Source organism: Chenopodium album, chromosome 14 (assembly GCF_948465745.1).
Source record: "Chenopodium album chromosome 14, dcCheAlbu1.1, whole genome shotgun sequence".
Taxonomy (NCBI): domain Eukaryota; kingdom Viridiplantae; phylum Streptophyta; class Magnoliopsida; order Caryophyllales; family Amaranthaceae; genus Chenopodium; species Chenopodium album.
In genome coordinates, this window is record NC_137847.1 from 49,293,635 (window position 1) to 49,317,837 (window position 24,203).

At 36.1% G+C, this 24,203-nt stretch overlaps 1 protein-coding gene across 3 annotated transcripts; it reads right to left on the reverse strand.

Annotated features, from left to right (window-relative positions):
• On the reverse strand, positions 1 to 22,890 carry LOC145577420 (protein MOR1-like). Of its 3 annotated transcripts, XM_081634842.1 has the most exons (54): positions 22,497 to 22,890; positions 22,240 to 22,345; positions 22,018 to 22,141; positions 19,515 to 19,594; positions 19,202 to 19,379; positions 19,045 to 19,109; positions 18,136 to 18,218; positions 17,733 to 17,818; positions 17,445 to 17,558; positions 17,218 to 17,337; positions 16,856 to 16,958; positions 16,043 to 16,179; positions 15,834 to 15,899; positions 15,625 to 15,742; positions 15,505 to 15,539; positions 14,802 to 14,864; positions 14,597 to 14,698; positions 14,408 to 14,513; positions 14,095 to 14,207; positions 11,643 to 11,730; positions 11,420 to 11,520; positions 11,108 to 11,215; positions 10,872 to 10,977; positions 10,706 to 10,785; positions 10,481 to 10,627; positions 10,276 to 10,351; positions 10,029 to 10,153; positions 9,789 to 9,899; positions 9,537 to 9,686; positions 9,351 to 9,425; positions 9,167 to 9,248; positions 8,956 to 9,083; positions 8,767 to 8,868; positions 8,598 to 8,672; positions 7,117 to 7,212; positions 6,937 to 7,038; positions 6,693 to 6,794; positions 6,182 to 6,364; positions 5,984 to 6,095; positions 5,145 to 5,221; positions 4,990 to 5,069; positions 4,230 to 4,292; positions 4,001 to 4,127; positions 3,703 to 3,825; positions 3,012 to 3,089; positions 2,743 to 2,901; positions 2,504 to 2,662; positions 2,105 to 2,202; positions 1,838 to 1,994; positions 1,604 to 1,720; positions 1,408 to 1,503; positions 1,189 to 1,260; positions 827 to 1,115; positions 1 to 717 (listed from the first exon to the last, which is right to left on the reverse strand). In XM_081634842.1, the coding sequence occupies exons 1-54, from the start codon at positions 22,657 to 22,659 to the stop codon at positions 455 to 457; spliced, it is 6,069 nt and encodes a 2,022-aa protein (XP_081490968.1). In that variant the 5' UTR covers positions 22,660 to 22,890; the 3' UTR covers positions 1 to 454. The 3 variants fall into 3 exon arrangements, 2 of the variants coding, with proteins under 2 accessions (XP_081490968.1, XP_081490969.1); XR_014098790.1 differs by lacking the exons at positions 1 to 717; positions 827 to 1,115; positions 1,189 to 1,260; positions 1,408 to 1,503 and having other exon boundaries at positions 1,838 to 1,927; XM_081634843.1 differs by lacking the exons at positions 1 to 717; positions 827 to 1,115; positions 1,189 to 1,260; positions 1,408 to 1,503 and having other exon boundaries at positions 1,838 to 1,920.
• Positions 22,891 to 24,203: the final 1,313 nt, after the last annotated feature.

A 24,203-nucleotide genomic window follows, 5' to 3' on the forward strand; every position in this document is an offset into this window, starting at 1 on the left:
TCAACACAAAACAAAACTTCTCATTAAGTTACATCAAAAAGATACATCTGTAACAAAAGATAATGTCAATTATCATATACAAAATGATAAGCTGTAAGGTTTACAAGAATCATTGCACACAATGGTTAGCGGAAGAAAAATTTCTTGTACTATTCCCCGATTAATCTCTCATCAATCACCCAAGAACAAACCTCGGGCCTTTTACAGCTGAACAGATTACAGCTAACAGTATACCATGCACCATTCGTAAACAAGCTTTTCTGGGAAACCAATCAGAAAGATCCGTTATACCCACCATGGAATTCAAGTAAAGCTTCCCATCAAACCTGGTTACATATTCTTATGTACAAAATCCGAGAGTGTACAGAGGTCTGCCAGAAAGGGCACTGAACGAGATCTGCACTATGTGAGATGGTAAAGCAGCTTTCAATAACGTGATCCTCAATTTACTGTCCTATACATGATCAAATGACCCACTCTTTAGTCTTTGCATCCGGGCTTGCAACCCAGATAGTGCCTTCTCATCCATAGGAAGAACTCCACTGTGAACCAGGTTGTCAGCAGCTGAATCATCTAGCTCATGCTGAGCTTGATTATGAGTGACATTACCATTCATTGGCATCAAGGGCCTGTTTCCAGAATCTGGATTTACACCTGCTGCAGCTAACTGCATGTTCTTCATCCTTTCTCTAATAGCATCTAATGTCCCAGTAGTAACTGTTCAACAGCAGCTCCCAAAATCAAAATCAACTTCCCAAGGGGAAAAGAAAGAAATGAAAGAAGAGAACACACAGACACACAAAAAAAAAAAAAAAAAAAAAGTTACCTCCTGTTGCCAGTCTGTCACTTCTTTGGTCCCCTAGAAGCTGTTGGTGATCAAAATTTGAACTTCTAGAGATTGCATTGGCTGTCTTCTCATCGTCACTGAATGATGGGGGTAAAGAAAAACTTGTTGGCTCAACTCTAGTATTCAACGATTTTGAATCATGAAGTGAGTTTGTATGTACAGGCGACAAAGGAGCTAATTTTGGCGATGAAAGATTCAGTGATGATGGAGGTGGAGTTGCTAATGGGACACTAGAAGGTGTCCTTCCGGCAGCTGCATTCTTCTCCATCTGCAGCAATGAACAAATGAGCACAGCACCGCAATTAATAATTAATGTCGATGATAGTGAATTAGCTGCATACCTGTGCCAATCCATCTCTTATATATGTCCTGAATGCTTCACTGGCATTTTGGAGCTGAGCAAAGATATCAACCTACAAATAGTAGATTGTGAGCATAAATATGCTTGAAGCATAATACTTGAGCAAAATCAAGCAATTGTGTAATGCAAACAGAGGAAAGAGGCTAATGGGCAGAAAACAAAGCAGTAGGAGATGACCAACTTGGTGCACAATAGTTACCTTCGGGTATAATTGTGTAATGCGATATAATTCATAAAGACCAATACTGCAAGTCTGCTTATCTCCTATTTTCTTAAAAATTGCAGCCAGTTCTTGCTGCAAGAGACATACGGCCAAGATATCATAATCAGTCACAACCACATATATTTAAGACATAAAAGACCAGATGTCATCAACATTGATAGTCCAGCATTACCTTCAACTGAGCGTCTGCAGAATGAGTGGCAGAAGATGGATTATTAGCAGTTGAGTCACCCCAATGAGTTTGGCCCACAGGTCCAGTGGGGGTAAGCATCCTTGCCGCTGCCAAAGTCTAATACAGGAAAAATAGTAAAAATCATAAAGTAAGAATTAAGCACAACATGTGAAAGCCAGATCAAATGCTACACAACTGATCAAAAACCCAAAACGCAAAGCAAAATTCCAGTACCTGGAGATTCAAATCAATGTATGCAAGGATAATGGGTTGAGGCTCCATATCTATAGGAACCATGGAGAGATGACCTTTGATAGCTGTACCCTGGAGTTTTACAAGTTCATGCAAAACAGTTTTAACCATACGCAAAGGTTTATCATCAGCTCCCGCCCTTCATGTAGACAGAATTATATCAAAAAGAAGAGTGAACAAAAAGGACGAGTGAGTATAATCCTCAAATAAGAAGAAACCAGAGCTTAAAACTCAAAGAGGGAAAAATACCTTCTCCTTATTTCTTCCATTCCAAGCTCTTGAAGGTACACATGGATGCTTTGAAGAATGCGGTCTAGGTCCACATCATATATAGTGCTTTGAAGAACCTGAAGTAGGAATAAGCAATTTAAAAAACTGATCTCTTTCAACCCTCAGTTAATCCAAAGAAAGTGCAGTGTAGCAGAGAAAAATTAAGAAAAAAAAAGAAAGAATTGTGTAGAAAATTAAGAGGGACAAAGAAGATTGATTTTGATAATATTTACTATACAGAAAATGTCTTTTTAGAGCATCATTAAACAAAAGAGTATAAATATACAAGTGTCAGCACTGGGTGTTTTCGAGCAGCAAAGCTTACACTCTATACAACCCAAGGCTTTTACCCACCCGAGCAAAACATAGGAAAATTACCTTCGTTAGTTTTATCAAACATTTGACAACTAAATCAGAAAATTTCTGATTTCTAACATTCAGGGATTCATTCACTGCAGGTGCTGGCCATCTTGAGGAGCTCACTGGACTTAGTAGTTTAATGAGCACCACAAATGAAGATGTCCTATCGGCATTGTCCTACAAAAATTGACATTACTTTCAGATAGGTCACTATAAAGGTGATGAAACAGTAGCAAAAAAGGCCAATTCATATATACCAAGATCTTAAGCATCAAAACATTCAAAGCTTTCAGAAGTTGGCCTCCATCATCCATGCGGGGAACCCGTTCATCCAAAAGCCAAAGAAGAAGTTCAGTAATAAGATTATCAAGGGTGCTCTCCTTGACGGCAGGAGCTAGAGTCTTATTTTGGAATGTCTGCAGCATACTAAAAACCATCAGAAGAGCAACAAAAACATAGACATAAAAACTAGCATAAGTTGCAACAAGAAATATCCATAGAAAAGAAGGGGAAAAAAAAAAATCACCTGCATGAGTGTGTTTAAAACATATTTACAGGACCTCGAAGAAGCCCCAGTTAGACTGAAGTCAAATGTCTTTGCAACCTGTTTCAATTAATCACATAACTTAAGGGTTGCATTGCAGGAAATAAAAATTGACAGAAATTACAAAATGCAAATCAATATTCCCTCAAATATCAAGTGTTACACATGCCTAATTCAGTTGATCATTTAAAGTGTTATACTTTTATTTCTGATAAATTACTACTTCCTCTGTTTCTTTATAGTTGCAACACTTCTCTAAAAGAGAAAATGTCACAATAGTAGCAACACACTATAAAAAAGAAGGTTTTTATGGTGAAAATTGTATTATTACATTTATTTAAATTTCATGGCTCACTTGATTATACTTCTAATAACAACCTCTTAACCGCAATTTAAGTGTATTGAACTATTATATCATGTGAAGTCCACTTTTCTTAAATACCGTGATGAAGTGTGTGTTGCAACAATAAAGAAACGGATGAAGTACATTATAATATTCTCTCTCTCCTCCCATGGTCCCCGCTCCATTTTTATTACCTCTCCTCTCAAATCCCTTACATTTTATTAACTATTATCTTCACTATCATTTCTTACAATATAACATATGGATTAAACCTGCTAACATTATGTGCCTGTACAAATTGTAATACATATGAGAAAACGGAGAGAGTACCTTATTGGCTAAGATTATGACAAGTCGGTCTGCATCCTTGACAATGTCATTCATTGTACTTCCTTCAGGATCATTTGTGGCCTGCGCCAACTCATGGCAAACTACTTTCATTCCTTCGACAGACTGCACAGAATTACGTTACAGGAAAAATGAGTTCAATGCAAGCAACAAGCATGGATTACAAATATATATATTCAAAACATGCTATAAATCAGAACTACATAAAGGCCTTCTTTATTGTGCATCAAACAACAAAATTACGGGATTTTTTAAAGGATCATTTTAGCATAACAAGTACCTGCTCTGGTGCACCGTGTGCAATGATATCAAGTGCTTCATTCCAGTCAGTAGGACCACTAACACCAGCATGCACTCGAGGCAATGAATTTCTATCCATATGGAGTTCAGGATGAACATAGGGTTCCCTGAAACAGGCAATTCAAACAAATAACCAATTTAAAATTGAACAGACATAAGAACAGCACAGAAGATAGGATGGAGCCCAAAGGAAGAAAAGCAGAGAATACCTGGCAAAAACTGGGCCAGCAATTGATCTTGAAACTTCTCCACTCTGTTCAGCTATATCAGACCTATAATATGTTCATATAAAAAATTAATCAAGTAAATATTGAAGCTTTACTTCAGCAATTAACCAATTAAAGTGAGACGAGGATAGCAATGAGAGAAAAATGACCTGCTAGAACTTAAGGGCCAGGTAAAGAATGGTATGCATTAAAATTGAAAATACAGGCGGTACAAATACAACAAAAATTAAGAGAATAAAGAATAAGCAAGAAATAGAACCACATATACACATCATAATTCACATGTAAAGCTCCAATAATAAGGAAGTCCCCACCTCTTGCTGCTAAAACATACCCCCGCAGATAAGGGTGGCAAACATAAGATAAACTGGAATGACCATAAAATGAACAGACATAAACTGGCACAGGAATACTTTACTAACCTACCCAGTGTCACAGATAGTATAGATTGGCACAAAAATAACTCAGCACAAAGCATACACTCCCAACCTCAAAGACTTCCAGGCTCCAACTCTATACTTTCATGTAGGCCATCAGGCAAAGATAAAAATCACATCAAAAAGCAATCTGAACTAGGTGGTAAATATAAGAAAAACGAAGCTTATCCAAACAAAACTGTCAATAATCGTGAAGCAAATGGAGTCATTAGATAACCCTTTGCTATAGAACCATTGTGAACAGTAATACATCATAAGAAACAAAGAAAGTAAAGCCGCATAGTTAAATATTAGGATGTCCTCACCCATTATCCCTGACCGAACGTCTTAAAGCAGCCCTTGCATCTCCAGGCCTCCCTTCCCTTCTCTTGTCCATATCACGAGCCTAAAGAAAAGCACTTGTGATTAGCTAAAACAATCAAGACAGTTACCATAAATACGAAAGATAGAAATAAAATACCTTTGTCTTAAATTTTTCATCTATCATACTTCTTTGAGCATCTGTTAATTTCCCTACATATCTCCAAATATCGTCACCTGTAACAGAAACAGTGTCACAAAACAAAAAATTAGAAGGGTATCTCATTCTCCACTAAGATACTTCTCCATTAAATAAAACTGTTGGACTAAATGAAGTTTATAAATCGATTCCACTAAAAGAAGCATGAACACAGATGGACTGGAAGAACTGAACCATCCTGTAATTCACTCTTGTATCTTACATATTGTTTATCATGCGCATGACCATGCAAAAGCCGGAACAGTCAATAATTATAAAGAAAACATTAAATTCAGAGATGAACAACAATTTCATTGTTGATTGTGGAGGCAAAAATGATATGGGAAATTAAGATTGTGGAGGCAAAAAACTCCATATGGACAACACGATATTCAGAGAGTACTCCATCTACCTTTAAAAAAAGGCTTTCTAGATTTAAATCTTTGGTCACACACCAAAAAGATACAAAGTACAATTTTGCAAAAGTGTAGAAATCTATTGATTCTGTTTGCACATTACAAATCTATGTACAATCTTCAATGAGCTAATATTCAATTTTTAGAAGCTGGAACTCTGACCTGTAAACTTCAAACAAGCCTTTTTAGGAATAAAATGAAAAGAAAAAAAATCAGAGCCAAGGATGGAGGAATAGGGGGTGCCATATCTCATAAAAAAAATGGAGATCCAATCATCCAAAACACCATAACTCTACAGTATTACACAAGCCAGGAACAAGTTGTAAAAATAGGACAAACAACTAAGGAACAAAATATATGAACTAATGATTCAGCATTTGATACCTAGAATTTTGTAACCAGTGGCCAGCGCGTTCAGAGCAGCCTTTCTAGTTTCACCATCTCGTTCAGCTGTTAAACTTGCAACAATCTGCAAGCTTTTCAGCTGCCCACTTATCTGTGAAAAAGGAGACAAGTAGATGCTCAATTTCACCACCAATTAAACACTAATCCTAAATATTTTTTAAAAAGACCCAAACTTGCCTCAGCTCCATGATTGTCAAGAAGGAAACCAACAAGATCTGCACACTCTATACGTGTTCGATTATTTTTTGAGCGTAGTCCCTCCACGACGTAAGGAAAAAGTTTTGCTGCTGGATATATACTAACAATTTGTTTAGTGAGCTCATGGATTTTTTCTCGGAGTTTCTCAATGTTATGTCCAGACTACAGATTTAAAAAGAGGCCAAAATTAGTTCTCATCCGACAGAAACATGCCTTCGAATGAAGCACAAAGAGACCACAACAACCAAATGATTATACTGATTTTAACTGGAAAATATCAAATATGTTCCAAAAAGATCTAAAATCAGTAAAATCATATGTCAGACCCAAATCATTCACTTCATGTTGCAAGACAGTTGCAATAAAACAAAGATGAATGAGTTTCTGTGCTTCATCAATTGCACAACAGCATCTAGATATATCAAAAAAAAAAAAAAAAAAAAGAAAAAAAAAGAAAAAAAAATATCTAATGAAAAAGAGAAAGCTAAACCTTTTCTACCAAACATGGAAGAAATATGGCTGCCTCTGCTTCAGTCAATGCATACCCCTCAATCCTTAACGCCTCAAAAAATTCAGGAACAAATTCTAAGACCTGTGATTAAGAAAAGGGGAATTGCCTATTAGAGATGCCTGATATTATACACACATTCCACGAGCAAGAATATGTTACTATATAAGGAATTAGAAAAAATGCTCAAGGTACTCAGATGAAATGAAGGGAGCAAATATCACACCTTCAATAAGCATGTTGTGTTCGATTCACAAAATCGCAAAACAAACCACCTTAAAACTATATCCATAACTTCAATCAGATCCTTTACGATAGTTGGAAGTGCCTGTTGGAAGAAATTAGATATAAGAATTGAATCCCAATGATACATACTAAATTTAATACAGAGTAAAACTTAACTCACCCTATGTAACACTTCAATGCCATCCACGTGCTTTTTGAAGTCTGTACTCAGAAGCCTTCTATTCAGATCTTCCCTAAAAAATTTGGCAAGCCCACTCTGCAACAAAACAGCCAGTTTACAAACAGTTCAACGTATTAGCCCACCACTTAATTAGATTAAGAAACATATTCCCTCTGTCCCCAAATAATAAACCCATTACTCCCAAAAAATCCTTGTCCCTAAATACTACCTCTGTTTCGTATTATCTGCAACAAACTTGGTTGCACAATCCCCCAGACAAAATTTCTTAAGCAAAGATTAGTAAAAAAGGGGCATGTGATTAATTAGATGAGAGAGAAAGTAAACACCACCAGTACCCACCTTGTAACCACCCTCTCACCACCACTAAGATCTGAAACCCACCACCACCGCCCAAAACGCACCCAACCAACTCCCACCACCACCAATTGAAACCCCACATCATCGGCCACCACCAACGAACGAAACCCCATGTCATCAGCCACCACCAACGAACGAAACCCCACGTCACCAGACCACCAACCCACACCACCAACAAACGAAGCCCCACATCACCAGACCACCAACGAACCGAAACCCAATGTAACCGGGCCAGCCACCACCAACAAACCAAAACAACCACCTTACACCTCCAATGGACTGAAACCCCAACAAACCACCACTAATTTAGATCTGAAACCCCAACTTACCACCACCAAGGAAACGAATCAAAATCCCACCTCACCACCACAAAGATCTGAAACCCCACCTCACCACCACCAAGATCCAAGACGCAGCACCACCAAGACCTCGCCTCGTATTGGTTAAAAAAACCATCGAATTTCACCTTTCCCAAATTGCAAGTCGTAATATGATTAAGTGGAAAAGGGGAAAAGAGGCGGTGGCAAACTGGCAAGGGTGAGGTGAAATGGTCGGCGACTTGATCTGAGTGGTGGTGGTCGTGTGGTGGTTGTGAGAGAAGAGAGAAAAGAGAAAAGAGAGAATGGGGCTGCTGTTGGTGGTTGAGAGAGAGGAGAGAGAAAAATTGGTGATGGTGGTGGTGGATGTGGTTGTGAGAGAGGAGATAGAATGTGGGTTAAGGTTTTAATTATGGATAAATTAAGTTAGGTTAAAGAGTTAATATGTTGTTTATTGAACTTAAGTAAAATTTAGTAAGGGTATGCTGGTAAGTATACACAAAAAAATTTAATAAAAGAGGAAACTTTTGGTTTGTTGCGCATAATATGTAGCATCCGTTTTTGGAAAATGTTTCAGATAATACGAAACAGAGGTAGTAGAAGCATCACGTGTCACTTTGATTGTCTCCAATCTGTCCATCATCCATTAACTTACTTTTTGATTCAATATTAACCAACAAGATCCCTCTAACCCCACCGTATTTTCTCACTAATCCTAATAAAACATGTGCCCAAGTGACATCAGGTTATACTTTAGAGTCAAAGAGAAATTAAGAAGTTACGAACCTCAAGATCTTGTATTTGCTCCAAACGAGGTTCTTCAAATTTAAAACGGCGGACAACCATCCTCTCCCTATCTTCCTGCAGAGCGTAATCATAACTGCATAAATTATCACTCCCCTATAATAATAAAGGATGCAATGGAATACAAACAAATAACCTCGGGATGAAATACCTTGTTTGAATCCTTAATATTTAATAATGGCTGAGACTGGATAGCAATATCATGAACAGACATGATGGACTCTGCTCTTGAGCTCCGTGCTGGAGCAGCTCTCTGTAGAAAGATCAAAAGTCATTAAATAATCAAAGCCACAAAATAAGTAAGATTAAACTGTGAGAATAATTAAAACAGGTAACACACCGATGATGCTGATTTCGCTCCGTACTTAGGCGCACGTTCCCCAGCAGCATTTGAGCTAGTTTTACCAAGTCTGGTGCTGCCCTTAGGTAGTGATGTAGTAGAAGCAACTTGAGCAGAATCATGCAAGTCTGATGGCAAAAAAACTTAGTAAACTTGAGCACAAACTAAGCAAAAAATTAACAGACATGAGATAAAATTTATAAAGGCACACCTGGAACACCCCCGTAAGATTTTAGTTTCTCAAGAACATGAGAAAGAGCCGGGCCTTGAATATCTCTCAAATTCTTGGTCACCTAAGAAGGCAATAAGGTTATGATTGTCAGAAAACAAATCCATTTTCACAATCAAAAACCTTTCTTGATCACAAATCATTAAAGCAGAGCCTAAAAATGCACCATTTCTGGACCACAAGCTTTAAGAATATCTGAAAGACATGCATCAGCTGCTTTACGAACATCAGATGATTTATCCTGAAATTAGATCCAAAAGGGTAAACAGACCTCCAATCAAAAAATGACACAAATTTAATTGGACCACGATAAAAACAAACATAAACCATAAAAAGAATTGTCAAAGAATACCGTCATGGCAGTGGCAGCTGGCTTAAGCAGCTGCACCGCATCAGAAAATTCATTCATCACAGAAAGATGCTTAGATAACCATTCAAAAAGATCCTTACGCCCCTCAGCACCAAGTTTTGATTCCAAAAGAGCAGCAGTAATATAGGGTACCTATACTCACAGAACAGCATAAACAACAATTTCCTGTTCAGTCAATTCTTGCTTCTTTACATTTACCCAAGAATCCAACAATAGTCATAATCTTAAACCAACCATTTTATCAAGATGGACAGCACCATGCCACAAGTCCAAAGTTGTCAAAACACATTCTCTCATTTGCTTTTTATTGTCACCAAGGCATTTCAATACATCTGAAAGAATTCCCTGTAAGAGCCACAATCAATTTTAATTTAGATAAGAAAACATACAGAATGCACAAAAAAACTTAAAGTCACTGGAAAGACCCCAGATAGAGCTCCAGCAAATTCAATATCAAAAAATGAACAAACCAACCTTGCTTGCTTTCTCAACTGGAAGACCCATGGCAAAAGCAACACCACCAATGGTAGAAGATGCTTCCATCACAAGCTTTTTATTGCTGTCATTCAACCGGCCTCTAAGAGCACCAAACAACTCTCCTGTTTGTCAAATAATACTCATAAACAACTAATGGGGGAAGAAATTACAACTGACACTGCCAACTAAAAGTACAACAGAAACTTCAAACATGATTGAAGCCATGAACATAACACAGTGATACCAGTTCCAATGGGTTGAATACGCTTATTGGCCTCCTCTAAAATTTTATTCACAGCTTCAATGGATTCCAAGCGTATCTGGATATTATCCAAACATAAAGATGATAGCACTTTCAATATCTTTATAAGGCAAATTCTGAAGCACAACATTACAAAATAAATGACAATACATAAATTGAAATGTTGAATTAATATATTAAAATATACCTTCCAATCAGGGCTTTCAAAATTTTTTAGCAAGGTTGGTGTTATCTTCGCACTAATATCTTCACGTGGTAAACCATCTGAGCCACCAGCAGGAACAGATGACAAATCGGTTGCTTTTACTGTTTTCTTTGGAGCTATAGATGGTCCCTGCAGCACAGGTAACACTAATCTAAAAAAACCCTGCAAACTAAATACGTTACGATAGGGATAGTGAAATGCACATACCTCATAAGGATTTTTTTCATATTCTGCATCAAGCGCACTAAGAAGTGCAGGTTTAACATCCGTAAGGAACCCCTTGATGTCTGCAATAACATTGGTTAGCACTTTTCCACTGCTTCACACATTCACAAGAAAAAAGCATGCAGTCGAGGGAAGAGGCTATAATCACCTGGGCCAACAAATTTATGCAAGACACCAATCAACTTAATAGTGGCATTTCTAGTAGCAGCAGTACTTGATTGTAGTCCTGTCTCCTTGCAGAAGTCAATTAAGTCCTTCACAGAAGAAAAATAGCATTTCCATTAAAATAATTTTCATCAAAAGAAAACTATTTCATAACTCAGTATTTCATGGCATAACATAGACCTAATCTTGCATAGGATGTTTAAGAAGAACGATAATCACCTTCAATTTCAAAAGAGAAACACCAAAATCCTCAACAGCAGAAACCATCCATAGAATGCCTTCACTAAGGACCTTTGGATTCTTGTGCTCTTTCAAAATTTTATATAACTGCAGCAAATGAAAGTCATTAAAAAAAACAAGCATAGAACATATAGAAAAGGTGGGGGTATATCCCATATTCACGAAAAAGAAACATGAAATCACTTAATTCATTAAAAAATCCTTCACTGAAAAGTGACAACATCAAGAGCATGAGAAAAGGGTTTGCATGGTGGGAAATGAATACAGAGAATGAAGATAGAAACTACTTACTCTATCAAAAATAAATCCAGGACCTACTGCTTCTGAAAATGTAGTCAGGCATTTCATTGCTTGGGCTCTAGTCTTAATATCAGCCACCCTTTCACTTAGACCTGTGAAGTAGACCATCAATCAAAAAGAAATACAGAATATAAAAAAATTGAATCTCTGGATATCACTAGCAAGCAAAGCAACAATAAACTAATATGCAAGACAAAAGTAACAAGTTACTCACCATGAAGACAAAGAACAACACACTTTTTGGGAAATCTTGTAGCAGTCGATGCTACATAAGAAATAACTTCAACAGTTTGCTGCTGGACCTGTGATATTCAAAAGAGTAGTCACTAAACAACATAGCTGTGGTAAGTAAACGATACCAAAACATTAACAACGATTGCCATAGAGCAAAAGATTGACTACAAAAAGGTGACTTAATTAGCGAAAGGCTTAAAAACTTACCCAATACAACCACAGGTAAAATATGAATAATACTGAATCATACATCATTCACGACAGAAATACCAATACTTTAGCAGATATCCTTTAAACTCTCAACACATCCTTAATTCTTGATATATCTAAGTACAAATATCCTATGGAAGTATGAAAGTGATAAACAAAGAGCAAGTATGGACTGGGCATATGGATAAGACAGACGAGCAAGGAATTTGGAATCAAATTTTCTCCAAACTATATTCCTTGTTCTCTACCCTGATAATAACAATTGACTAATTTTAGTGTTAGGAAGCTCCGGAATACAGCCCTTTCATCTATTTGTATCCTATATTGAGTCAGGTTTAGTACCTTTTTACTCTAACTAAATTTTAAGATTCAAAGCTAAAGATGTTCATTTATGGATTGGCAATTTCAAATAAATCCATTATCCAATATAAGCTAACACTTGATTGACTTGTTATAGCGCTAAGAGAAATGTGGGTGTGTTTTTGTTCTGCATTCACCTGAAAAGAGAGGCGGATTGGGAAAATTATCTTTTTTTTTTTTTTGGTGTTTAGAGAGCCACAAGGGCGGGGGTGAGTATCGATCTCAGGATTTCCTGAAACCGGGAGGGAAGCTCTAACCACATAGCCCTCACTCTCGGAAAACTATCTAACTAGCCTATACACAATCTAAACACAAAAGTGTTACCATTTTCCCAATTTCTATTAACAACTTCTACATAGAACACAAGGGACTAATGGTAGTGTGTTTAGACAATCTAAATACAAGTGACAAGACTGACAACAGCTGTATGTCTACACCATAGCATGTGCCAAGTGTCTTCCCATCAATAAAAAAAGGAACCAACAATTTAGAATTAGTGAAAATTTGGGGTGACTAATTGTCATTGGATATAACGTTTATATCAGGGAAGACCAATATTTCTTGTATTTCTACAACACTTGCATGTAAATTACGTAAGATCTAGAAGGAAATAAAAAATCAAAAAGTGAAGTCATTTTTGGAGAATTTGGATTTAATTGTTTTATCGATTCAATCAATCAATCAAAGTGTTAATCCCGAAAGTGGGGTCGGCTACATAAACCAAAAGTGATTATTCCGTATCATCATCCACAAAAATCTTCCTCCTCCATCCTTTACCATCAGATACCTCATTGTCATGCAAATCCATATGCTTCATATCCTTCCTAACTTCTTCCAACCAAGTCATTTTCAGTCTCCCACTACCTCCATGATCCCACTCTTCCACTAAGAAAGTTCAGTCATTGCTTTTGGCTAAAAGCAACAAAAGCAATGACTAAACTTTCTGAATATGACCAATGGATGAGTAATAAGGTTTTTGTTAGATAGTTATGTCATGCCAGATATTTCCTCCATGTTTTTCAGAGGAAACAGTTTCCTAAAAAAGAAGATTCAAAATAAATGCAACACTTCAAAATTTTACCACATACAATTTCCCACAGATAAAATATCCTTATTTATTTATCTAGCTAAACATTAAGTTACAACTTCCAATCAATTATTAGAATTACACACTAAATTACACACCTTATCAAACAAAACCACTAACTCATATACCCAAAACCACCTATTTCTTCATCTTTAACCTCCAACCATTTTCAATATCAAAATACAACCACCCACTATTTCATCATCAATCTACCTCTCTCTATGCCCATGAGACCTTCACACACAAGTCACGAATACTACCCCAAAAAAAAACCTCCAACTTATTGACATTAAGCCACCACCAACATCTAGCTGTTGCTGGTGAATTTAATTTTAAAGGTCATGCAATGCTTACAAGTGAGTTGGAAATTTGGTATGATGGAAGTAGGAATAATGGGGTTCATCGCAATGGGGTTTGGTGAGTTGGGGCAGCCAAATGGCAGAGGTTGATGATCGGTGCAGCTTCTGTGGCAAAGCAGTGGGATGATGGGATTTGGTGGTCAAAAAAACAAAAAAAAAAAGTAGTTTCTCTCTCACACTTTCCCTTTAATCACATGGGTTACATAGCTAAAAAATTATCTTTACTGATTACATAAATCCCCATGCCATTCCTATATGTTTCATCCAAAAAAATAGAGAATGTGTATTCTTTTACAAAATATAGATTGGCGATACAAAAAACTACTTGTAAAATAAATATGATTTCAAAAAAAAAAAAGTTTGGATCAGTGCAAGCTATCAGGTGATTATATAAGATGAGAATTTTGTTTTTTTACCTGAACATTTTTTTCACTCCATCCAGGGACAGCACATAACAAACGAATCAGAATCTCCACTGACTGATCAAGTTCCTGAATGCCCTCCACTTGCTCTTTCAATGAGGAAATTGCTGAATGGACAGAGATGGAAAAAAAGAGAAAGAATAACACATTAAAGCTAACACTTAAAACAATCAATATCAGCAACGACAGACAAAAAGCAAAGCAACACAAAACCAATCTAAAAAGATCAGATACAAATCAAAATAACGTGAAAGCAAGTCAAAGAAAGATTATAATGCCACACATAAAGGTTAAACAGAATCTAAACCTTCCAGCCTTTCTTTCCATACGGTACTCTTTAATTGAGAAATAGTCTCTGCTTGTACAAGAGAACCCAGTCTGCTTTCAATTTCTTCAAGGCTCATCTCTGATGGCTGCTCACCAGGACAAACACAGGTAAATGACATTTTTTACATCAAGTACCAGAGAACTTCATCAAGAAATAAAGAAAAAATACCTCAACATCTTCCTGTTCAATTTTCACGGTTTTTTGCTGCCCACCTCCATCAACTTTTTTGCTGGCAGCAGGTTTTGATGTAGCACCTTTCTTGGCAGCAGGCTAATAGAATGTAAAAACAGACAAGATGAATTTAAAAAATCCCAGAGCAAAAAAAATTACAACTTTATATAAATAATGGATTCAAATGAACAAGAACACTCACAGCTGCCTGAACAGGCCTTTTTCCACTCAGCATACTTGCTGCCGACTTTTTAACAAATGAGGCCTGTCAACAACAAAAACAGTGTCACATTGTACAAAATAATAAGCCCACTAAAACAGGAAAACTGAAAAAGAAAAGCAAATTAACATAAAACCAGGCATTGCTTATCAAAGTATATACTTCCATCGTTTCTTTTTAGCTACATCACTTTCCTAAACGAAAACTTCAAATTAGTTGCATCACTTTCCTTCTAGTTAATAAACTCTATCTATCTCTCTCCTATAACACATGAGTCCATTTTTTTATCTCTCTATTTATCTCATCTTCAAAAATTGCCTAGGAGTCCGCAAATTGCAAAGTGATGCAACTGAAAAAAAAACGGAGGACGTACCTTACTTTCAGAAAATTATATAAAGATGAAAATCATTGTCTAACATAAAAAAAAATAAAAATTGTCCATGATAATGCAAGCATTTAACAAACGCATACAAGGGTATAATTGTATAAAATATTAGCAGTGTAAAAGGAAAAGTTTGTTTTTTGTAGAATGGGTACTTTATTAGCAAAAAAAAAACGCTTTTGAAATACATTGTCTACAATTTGGACTTGGGAGTGAAGGCACCATCAAAAGCTAAAAACACAAATCAATGTAAGAGAGATAGAAAACAAAGATAAATAATATTAAATAAGCAGCAAAACACACCTCAGATGAAGATCCACTTGAGACTTGCACATTGACTGACATACGATTATCAAAATAAGAGGTTAATACAAAGGACCTCCAGTTTCAAAGGACAATAGAATTAAAAATAAAAGAACAGACCTGAGCTTCCACCAGCAGGTGGACCACTTTCAGAACCACCAATCATTTCATTAAGCTTTTTTCTCCTGACATCATCAAGTTTCTCTAGTGACCTTTCCAAAGGTCTCATACCTACCAACTAAAACAAAAAAAGAGAAGAACATTTCAGTTTCTACTTTGCAACATGTTGACTTGAAGACTGAGGAAAAGTTAAAATATAAGATACTCACCTTGGCTATGGCCGTCAAAACAGAAAAGGCTGCATCTCTTACTTCAGGAGTCCCATCATTAAGACACTGCACATTACACAAAGCATATCATCATAAGATTAGAACTATAAGAATTATAGCAGATCCAAATTCAAGCAACCGGTATCACTAGTATGAAAATAAATATACAAAATAAGCAGCAAATATAGTCACCAATTAAAGTCACTGACCTCCATACATATGGGAACATAATCCTTGTGAGCTTTTTGAATGACAGTCTTGTTACTAGTCTCGATACAAAATGTGAGCCAATTTAGAGTCAACGATCTCACAAGAGGAACTTTATTTTTCACAGCCGTTTTAACATCTGAAGAAATAAAACAGGAATCAGAAACGAGCACAAAATGGAAATTGACAGCTAGACGACATCTACAATAGCTAACCAAAAAAAAGGTATATGAACACTTACGGGGAGATATACAAAAAAAGAAATTTGTCACAGAGAAAATCATACTTCCTCCATCCCAACATTTCTCATGTTTAATAAGTATACTCACACAATTACTAACACACTTATATTATGCCAATTCTTTACTCTGCCATAATGTTGGCCCCTCTAATAACCCTAAGTAATCTAAAACTGGGGAAAGAAATACAAATCTAAAAATCTTTCCTTTTCTAGATTTTTTGCTGAACCCATTATCTTCCCCTGTAGTATTGTGAAATAATTTGATCACAACAATGAATGAAATCCTATAAGTCCCAATGGCAGTCACTAAAGAAAAAGAATGCAGAAATCCTTCACCACGACAGTTGACTACAACTTAATCAATAAGTTCAGTTTTTCAGCACTGCTCAGAGTGCAATTGGCCTCAAACGTAAACAGTTTGTAGGTTTAAATGGCATGTACCATGTAATGCATCAATGTTCCAAGTAGCTGGCCCAAGTATCACAGTACTTGAACCAGTGGACTGTAGTCTACAGACATCTAAATCTGCCTGTGCAGTTCAAGGAAAATTAAAAAGTAAGAAATGAAAGTTTACCTTCGACAATATCAACGAGATTTACACATCCAGACTTGTAAATGGCTTGTAACGTTTGAGTTAAAGCATCTGTGATGGTAGGCTTTTTCTCCTTCAGTTTTTCCTGTCAGAAAAGACAAAGTTATATCTTCAAGGCAATCACATTACACCAGGTCACAAACAGAAATACATTTAGAAGAGGGGGGTGGGGGTGGAATTAGGAACACCGAGGAGTCATGTATAGATATGTTTAGTCAACATGGTGGCACACATCATTATAACAATGCCAAACTTATACAGTAAGCAGATGCAGCACAAAACACAACAAAGACAGCAGCCTGATTAAAAAAAAAGGCCATCCAGAAAGAATTGTGATATCTTACAAGTAAAACAGGAAGCAAAAAGCGTGAGCTCCCAGCAAAGTGCGCCCTTAAGCCTCGAGCAAGGTTCCCAATAGCCTGTATGGCTTCAGCTGCAACAGCTATGTTTACATCTGTGACTAACTGCAACGATATTACATAGTCAAACATGTTAAACAGCAAGAGACTAAGCACAGTCAATGAAAAGGATTTATTATATATAAGAGGAAAAAAAGAGGTGTCAAAACAACCTTTTTGAGTGTTCTGCAGACTTCAGTGAAATCACCTGGTGCTATCCTCTTGGTGGAAGCAAGTTTTGTCAACTCTGCAACAGCCTCCTTCCGTTCAGACCACTTAGTAGCTTTCTAATCAAACCAAATCAGAAATGACAATGAGTCTCCCACAACTCTCCAAAGAATAAAGTGACCAATGAACAGTAGATTGAAGTGTCAATTAGCCACTGAAATGATAAAACCCTGCATTTATAGTACAGAGAACCAACATTTACAAACAGAACAAAATGGTATAAGAGAACTGACCACTCCGTCCCAAAATCCTGATTTCTCTAATGGCGTTAATATGTCCACTGGATCAACTAGCTCATATTCATCTATAACCTGTGGAGCTGAAACCAAAGTGCTGCTATCAATTTCAACACAGTAGCAAGCCAAGATTAATTGGGGGTTGCCCCAGTCAAATATGGTAATTATATGGAGCTATATGACATGCACTGCTCTATTTATAACATATATCACTGAATTATTGTACTATTTGATGCAGTACACTAGTACAGCACCAAATGGAAGTACAGGAGACAAAATCATCTACCCAATCAACTTTTTAGCCTTATTTTTTATTTGCTAGTGTCATCGACAACACAGTATTCGATATGAGGTTGTACATGATTAAGAACAGTAAGAACCAATGTATATAGTTGCATACCATCGGATGTAGATTCTTCTGATGGTCCTGCATTTTCCACTTCAGCAACAACCTCAGGTTCGGGCTCTTTGTCTTGTTCAGATCTGAATTTACATGGATAATGAAAAAGAATATCATTATTGTATTCAGCAAATGTTCTACGGAAACAAAATTCATATTCGTGATATTCACAGACAATTGATTCGCCTTTTAGCTGAAGAAGAGAAGTCCTATGGATTCAAAAGCCTTATTCATGCTGAACACACAGGTGGTCAGGTAGCTTAAAATTCTGGTCAATAAAAAAATATTTCATGCAGGAAGCTGTGAATTAATATTTACCTCCCAAATGAAATAGTAAATTGAGAGAAGATGCACTGGAATCAATGGTTTTGTTTTGAATATGATTACAGGGTATCTAACTACATAAATCAAATGAGCAACCCAATTTTAATACGAACAAAAACGTTCAGATGGCCAACACTAAAAACAAAAAAGATTCAAGATCAGAGGAAAAGAAATCAGGAAAAGGAAAATGGGAAGAAACCCCATGAAAGAAAGAGTGTACTTTTAAGGAAAAATCCGTATCTGAAAAAGAAAACCCTAATAAAAGCAGATAAACCTTGCTTGACAAATATATCACCCCTTGTGCCATCAGGCAAGTATACATTCAAATTCAGGACATTTCAGAAAATTCAAACGTAGCTCAATTTATGGACATATTTTAGACCCCAGCCTTAAGCAATCATATTATTACAGAAATTAAGCAGCCTAATTGAGATAATCAAGAAACTAGTGGAATGGTATGAGCATCTATGCTACAATTTAGAGGTTTTAGACAATTCCAGCCTATGAGCATAATGAATCACTTTTGACCCTACACACTTTTGTCACAATCAGAAAGCACAAAATTAAATTGCATACTAGCATCACCTTATCTTTCGTGTGGGCTTTGCTATCCCGGTAACATTGACAAGCTCTGCCTCCAGCTCTTTTTTCTAAAGACCCAAAAATAAAATAAATCATCACTCCAACATATTAGATACAAAAGTACACAGAAAAAAGTATGATAATATATAGATAGTTTTACCATTGTATCCCTCATTTTTTCGAACAAGATGGATTTGACTGGGTCCTGTCCAATCCAGCGACATAACTCTAAGGTCAATCCTTTAGAGGATGCACGAACATTTTGGTCTTGATGATCAAAAAGCTCTGGTAACATCTTAAGAATTCTTTTCGGGGGTATAATCTTGGACCCAAATTCACTATTTAACATCCCAAAAATAAGATAGATTGTAAGCATAACAGAAACTATGTAAGCATAACAGAAACTACGTAGAAATCGCATAATAACAGAACCAAAAATGATATATTAAGCACAAGCAGTACAGCCCACGAACCTTAACGCTTGAAACATGACGTCGATGGCAGGAACAACAGCTTTAGCCACTTTGGCTTTAATAGCCTTTTCCATAGCATCCTTGCATTAAATAAGTAAAAGATACGTTAGAGAGAGAGAGAGAGAGAGAGAAATAACATACCGAGTTTTCAAGGTCATTTACTATAGCTAGAAAGCACAACAGAAACAACAAGCATGTTTCTGCTGACATCAGCCAACAACCACATATGGTGAAAAAAATGGGGTGCCAAAGAAAATCAAAAATTGCATCATTGTTGAGTAAGTTACAAGCGCATTCTACAACACATCGGAAATACCAGCTGATGCTTAAATCCATTTTGTGTAAATGAAAATATAGAATACAAAAGACCAGATAACGAAACAGGTCGAATCATAACCACAGAAAGTTCACAGGATTCAACATCTCAACTCTCATCAAAATATATTTGAAAAATTGTTGCAACATAATGCCATAGGTGATTATTACACACACTAAAGCCAGCAGGATGAGCCAATTTACACATAACAACTAAAAGCCAAACCGACCTAACTGCTCAATCACAATCACTGTAACTCTGTAAGTTCAAAGACCTCATCTTTTGTCAGCATACATGAGAAAAATTTTGTTACAATGATTAAACATAAGCAGCTCCTAGAAAACCCATGATGCTTCATGTGTGTTATTAAATTCAAAATACAAATTTTGTCATAATCATACGGTAGGAAGTGTAAAGAACAAAAACCCCTCTAAAGACATAGAGAGCTACTATGAATCAAAGACAGAAGTTTATGTGAACATGTGATGGCAGATTGACCCTAAAAGTACTTCTAAAAGCATATATAGGCGATAGGGTACATGTAGGACATAAATTTATCAACCAGATTAAATATAAATGTCCATTCCTGGGATAAAGAAAAACATTCTTTAACTATTTACCATATCTAACATACAATTCCAAACAAACAGAGTATTGTAAAGTTGGACACCAATTTAGGAACCCAAGATGAGTTGCTATCACTTTGGCACAGGAGGCACACAGACCTCAATCCTCACATAAAGTTACAATAAAATTCTGGTTAAAATACCCCGTTTATTACAAAAACTTTAAAACTAATAATCTTAACATTCCTCTTTAAATTTGGGTTAAACCATATTAACATTTTTCTGCAAAATAGACCTTTCAGTCAAGATATTATTTTATGGAAAAGAATAAAAAGAAAAGAAGAGAATGAATATGTCCAATAGTAACAAAGGGAGCTTCCACAGATTAACATCCAGGCGAACCTGGTAGCAAGGAATCAGCCAAAAGCAACCTAAACATTCCTTGGTAAATCAGGAGAAAACTTGAAATACTTACATACATACTTTTAGACTAAGGTAAATCCAAGACATTGAAATTTCTTTTCCTTGAAGTTTTCTAGGCGCGGCTTGAGACTAGGCTTACTCTAATACTCTCCATTTCAAATTATATGCAACGACTTGACATAAAGTTTTATTGTCTAGCCATTGGTACTCCACACTACATGAATGATATGTAAGCATTTACAGAATACCTCCATTGTCTTTGAATCTCTCTATCATCCTAGTATTTAAATAACTACTCCTAAGTTCCAACAATTTCATACAATTACCTCTTCATTATCTCATAGAGCTTGGTATCTAATCTCTTCTTCCTCCATATGAACTTTAACCTTTCAAGTGTTTCCTGAATTGGGTTTTCTTACCTCCAAAATATATTAAACATATGGTACCATTTTTCCAGATAATTGTAAACAAAAGGTACATTTCTTGTCCAAAGCTTATTACAATTGCAATTTAACAAAAAGCATACTATACTAATAGCAATTAAGATAGATACAAAGGTAGTAACACTAAATTTAGGCCAAAGTACCCATAAAACTACGCCCTAAAACTTACTAAAACCATGTAGGGAAGGAAATGATCACAACTTAATGTTGCAGCCACCCCAGATATAGTGAGAGTATTGAGTTAGATGAAACAAGAGCAAGAAAGACTTCAATATACCACCCTTCAAACTCTCTACTGTGAAACTTCAACATGTATATTCTATTAAACTGAAACCCAATCCCACAAACCTTTTCCATAGATTACATGAGAGCCTAAACTTGGGCTTCAGAACCCTTTACAAAGTAATGGAGACGATAAGTTTTTTATAACCAGAACCCCATCAGCTAGAAAAGCTGACCATGAATATACTAGCTAAGAAGCATATACTGCTGTCTAATACTCCAGAGTAGATAAAACCAGACACAGTCTCTATGTCACTTGCAAAAGGTACATAGCCAAACACAAGTAAATGCAATTCCAAAAATAACCACTGCATTACAAGTTTACAAATGCAAGGCCATAGTGCAATACACTTTTGCTCCAAAATCTATCTTAGCTCTCGTTCGCACAGTAGAAAAGTAGCTCACATATACGAAACAAAATGAAAAACTGGCTACTTAATTGTGTACTAGAAACTAGCAGGAAAGTTTCATACCAGGAAAGCCTCAACAGCCTCCAACTCCACCCAGAGTATAAACACCATTTGCGCCTTCTCCACAGTCTTCGGCCTCCCGGTAAGACATTTCGCAACAACGGCATCACATACTTCTTTGCCATACCTAAATCATAAACACAAAACCAACAAAATTACCCATTAATTCAAAGCAACAATGAACAACCCAAAACCAACAATTTCACTCTCTTAAACCAAACCCACCTTCCAACATCCGCATCCGCAGCTTTTAAATACGCAATCAAAGCATCAAGCGCCTTCTCTTGCACCGGTGCATTAGAATCAGTCACTGTTTTCTTAAAATAATGCCCTGAAAAATTCCAAACCAAAATAAAAATTCAAAAAAACCCCATTTCACAAAATAAGATCCAAACCCAAAATTCAAATGCATTATCAAAAAAATACCCAAATTCATCAGATCTAATCAACTAAAACAAAATCAAAAACCCTAAAAAATATACCAAATTCACGAAGCCGAGTGTCCTTAGGATCGGTAATGGAGTCGAAAAATGCAACTAGGTCGATGTTCGCATCATTTCGAACCTTCCAATTCTTATGAAACAATCGATCTTCCCATGGAAGTTTCTTCGCCTCCTTCAACAACTTCTCATCTTCCGTCGACATAATTTACCCAGAAAATTACACAATTTTTTCTAGGGCATAAAATTTGCAGAAGCTCGATCTGAATTTGAGCAATGAGAGCAAGAAAAATGTGAGAAAAAATAAATTTTTCGTTCGAAATTTTCGGAAATTCAAATTTTTTGGTTCAAATTTTTTCTCTCTCTTTCTGTCGCCGGCGATGAGAGAGAAAATTAGAAAAATAAAATTAAAAAAATGGACAAGAGCAAAGAGATAGGAGCGTACACTATAATTTCATCAAAAATTAAAAAAAAAAAAACAACTTTTTTAATTTTTCTGATTTTGAAAATGAAATGTTAAAAAAGAAAAAAAAAAAAAAACGAAGGAGAGAGAATAAAGGAAAGGTGTTTTATGTTGTACGCTTTCAGGTTTAGGTGTGTACACTTACTCGCACTCAAGGAAGTTTAGAGTCCACGTGCTTGTACCAAAATTTGGTAAGCAAATCTATGTTGCTATGACTCTAGCTATGAGCAAAACTGTATATTCTTTTTGTTTTGAATTTATCGCAACATTTATTAGGGCATGTTCTCTTCAACTTGATTTTAGTTCAGTTCACTTCAGCTCTAATCAGTTCAGTTCAATTCCTAATTTGCTTCTCTCATAAATAATTCATTTTAACTCTATTCAATTCAGTTCAACTCAGTTCAGTAAATCAGAACAGGCCCTTTTTGAGTCGATCATTATTCAAGTAATGAATTGTTCGGGTTGATTTTTTGGTGTGTTTTTTTACTTTATGTAACGTTTTTAAATACATTGATTATCAAATCGGATTACACCAACACGTAGTTGAGCCAAGATTATGGTGTACTCAAAATGCATGATCGTGAATCATTTTTTACCTTCTTCTTCCCAATGACGGATCTAGGGGGTGGCCAGCCCAGGCCATAGCCCGCCCCATGATCCTGAAAACCTATATGTATATTTTAGTTGCATAATGTCAATTATAATGCACCTTGACTAAGTTGGCTCTATTAGTGCTTCAAAGCCCAATTAATGATTTGTTGCGAGTTCAATGCTAGCAGACCACGACTTTTTGGGGGTTCTTTATGTTACCTTAAGGATGTATAATAATCTACTATATTATAATCTTTCTTTTTTATTCTTTGTCTTAGTAAATTAAAATAGGATGATTTAAGAATTAACTTTAGAGATCGATATTTGGCCTGGTCTATATTTAATTTCTGGATTCGTCATTGCTTCTTCCTTCATATATATCTCCTTCCACATGTGATGCACCGCCGAAATCCAACCCACCTTTATTTTCATCTTATTCTCGCGATCCCACGTACCTTCATATTCCTCCTCCTTACTTGATCCCACCCTCAATCTCCTTTTTCATTAAATCTCTTCGATGGAGAATTCACCAACACAAACATCATCATTTCCAATGGCAAAACAAAGACCCTAAGTGCCTAAGAAAAATAGAGAAATAAAGGGCATAGTTGACCTAAAAGGTAGGTGAGTTTTTTCTCCTCTATTGATGTTGTGCATTCCCTCTTCCAATGAAGTTAGACAAAAGTACAAGAATT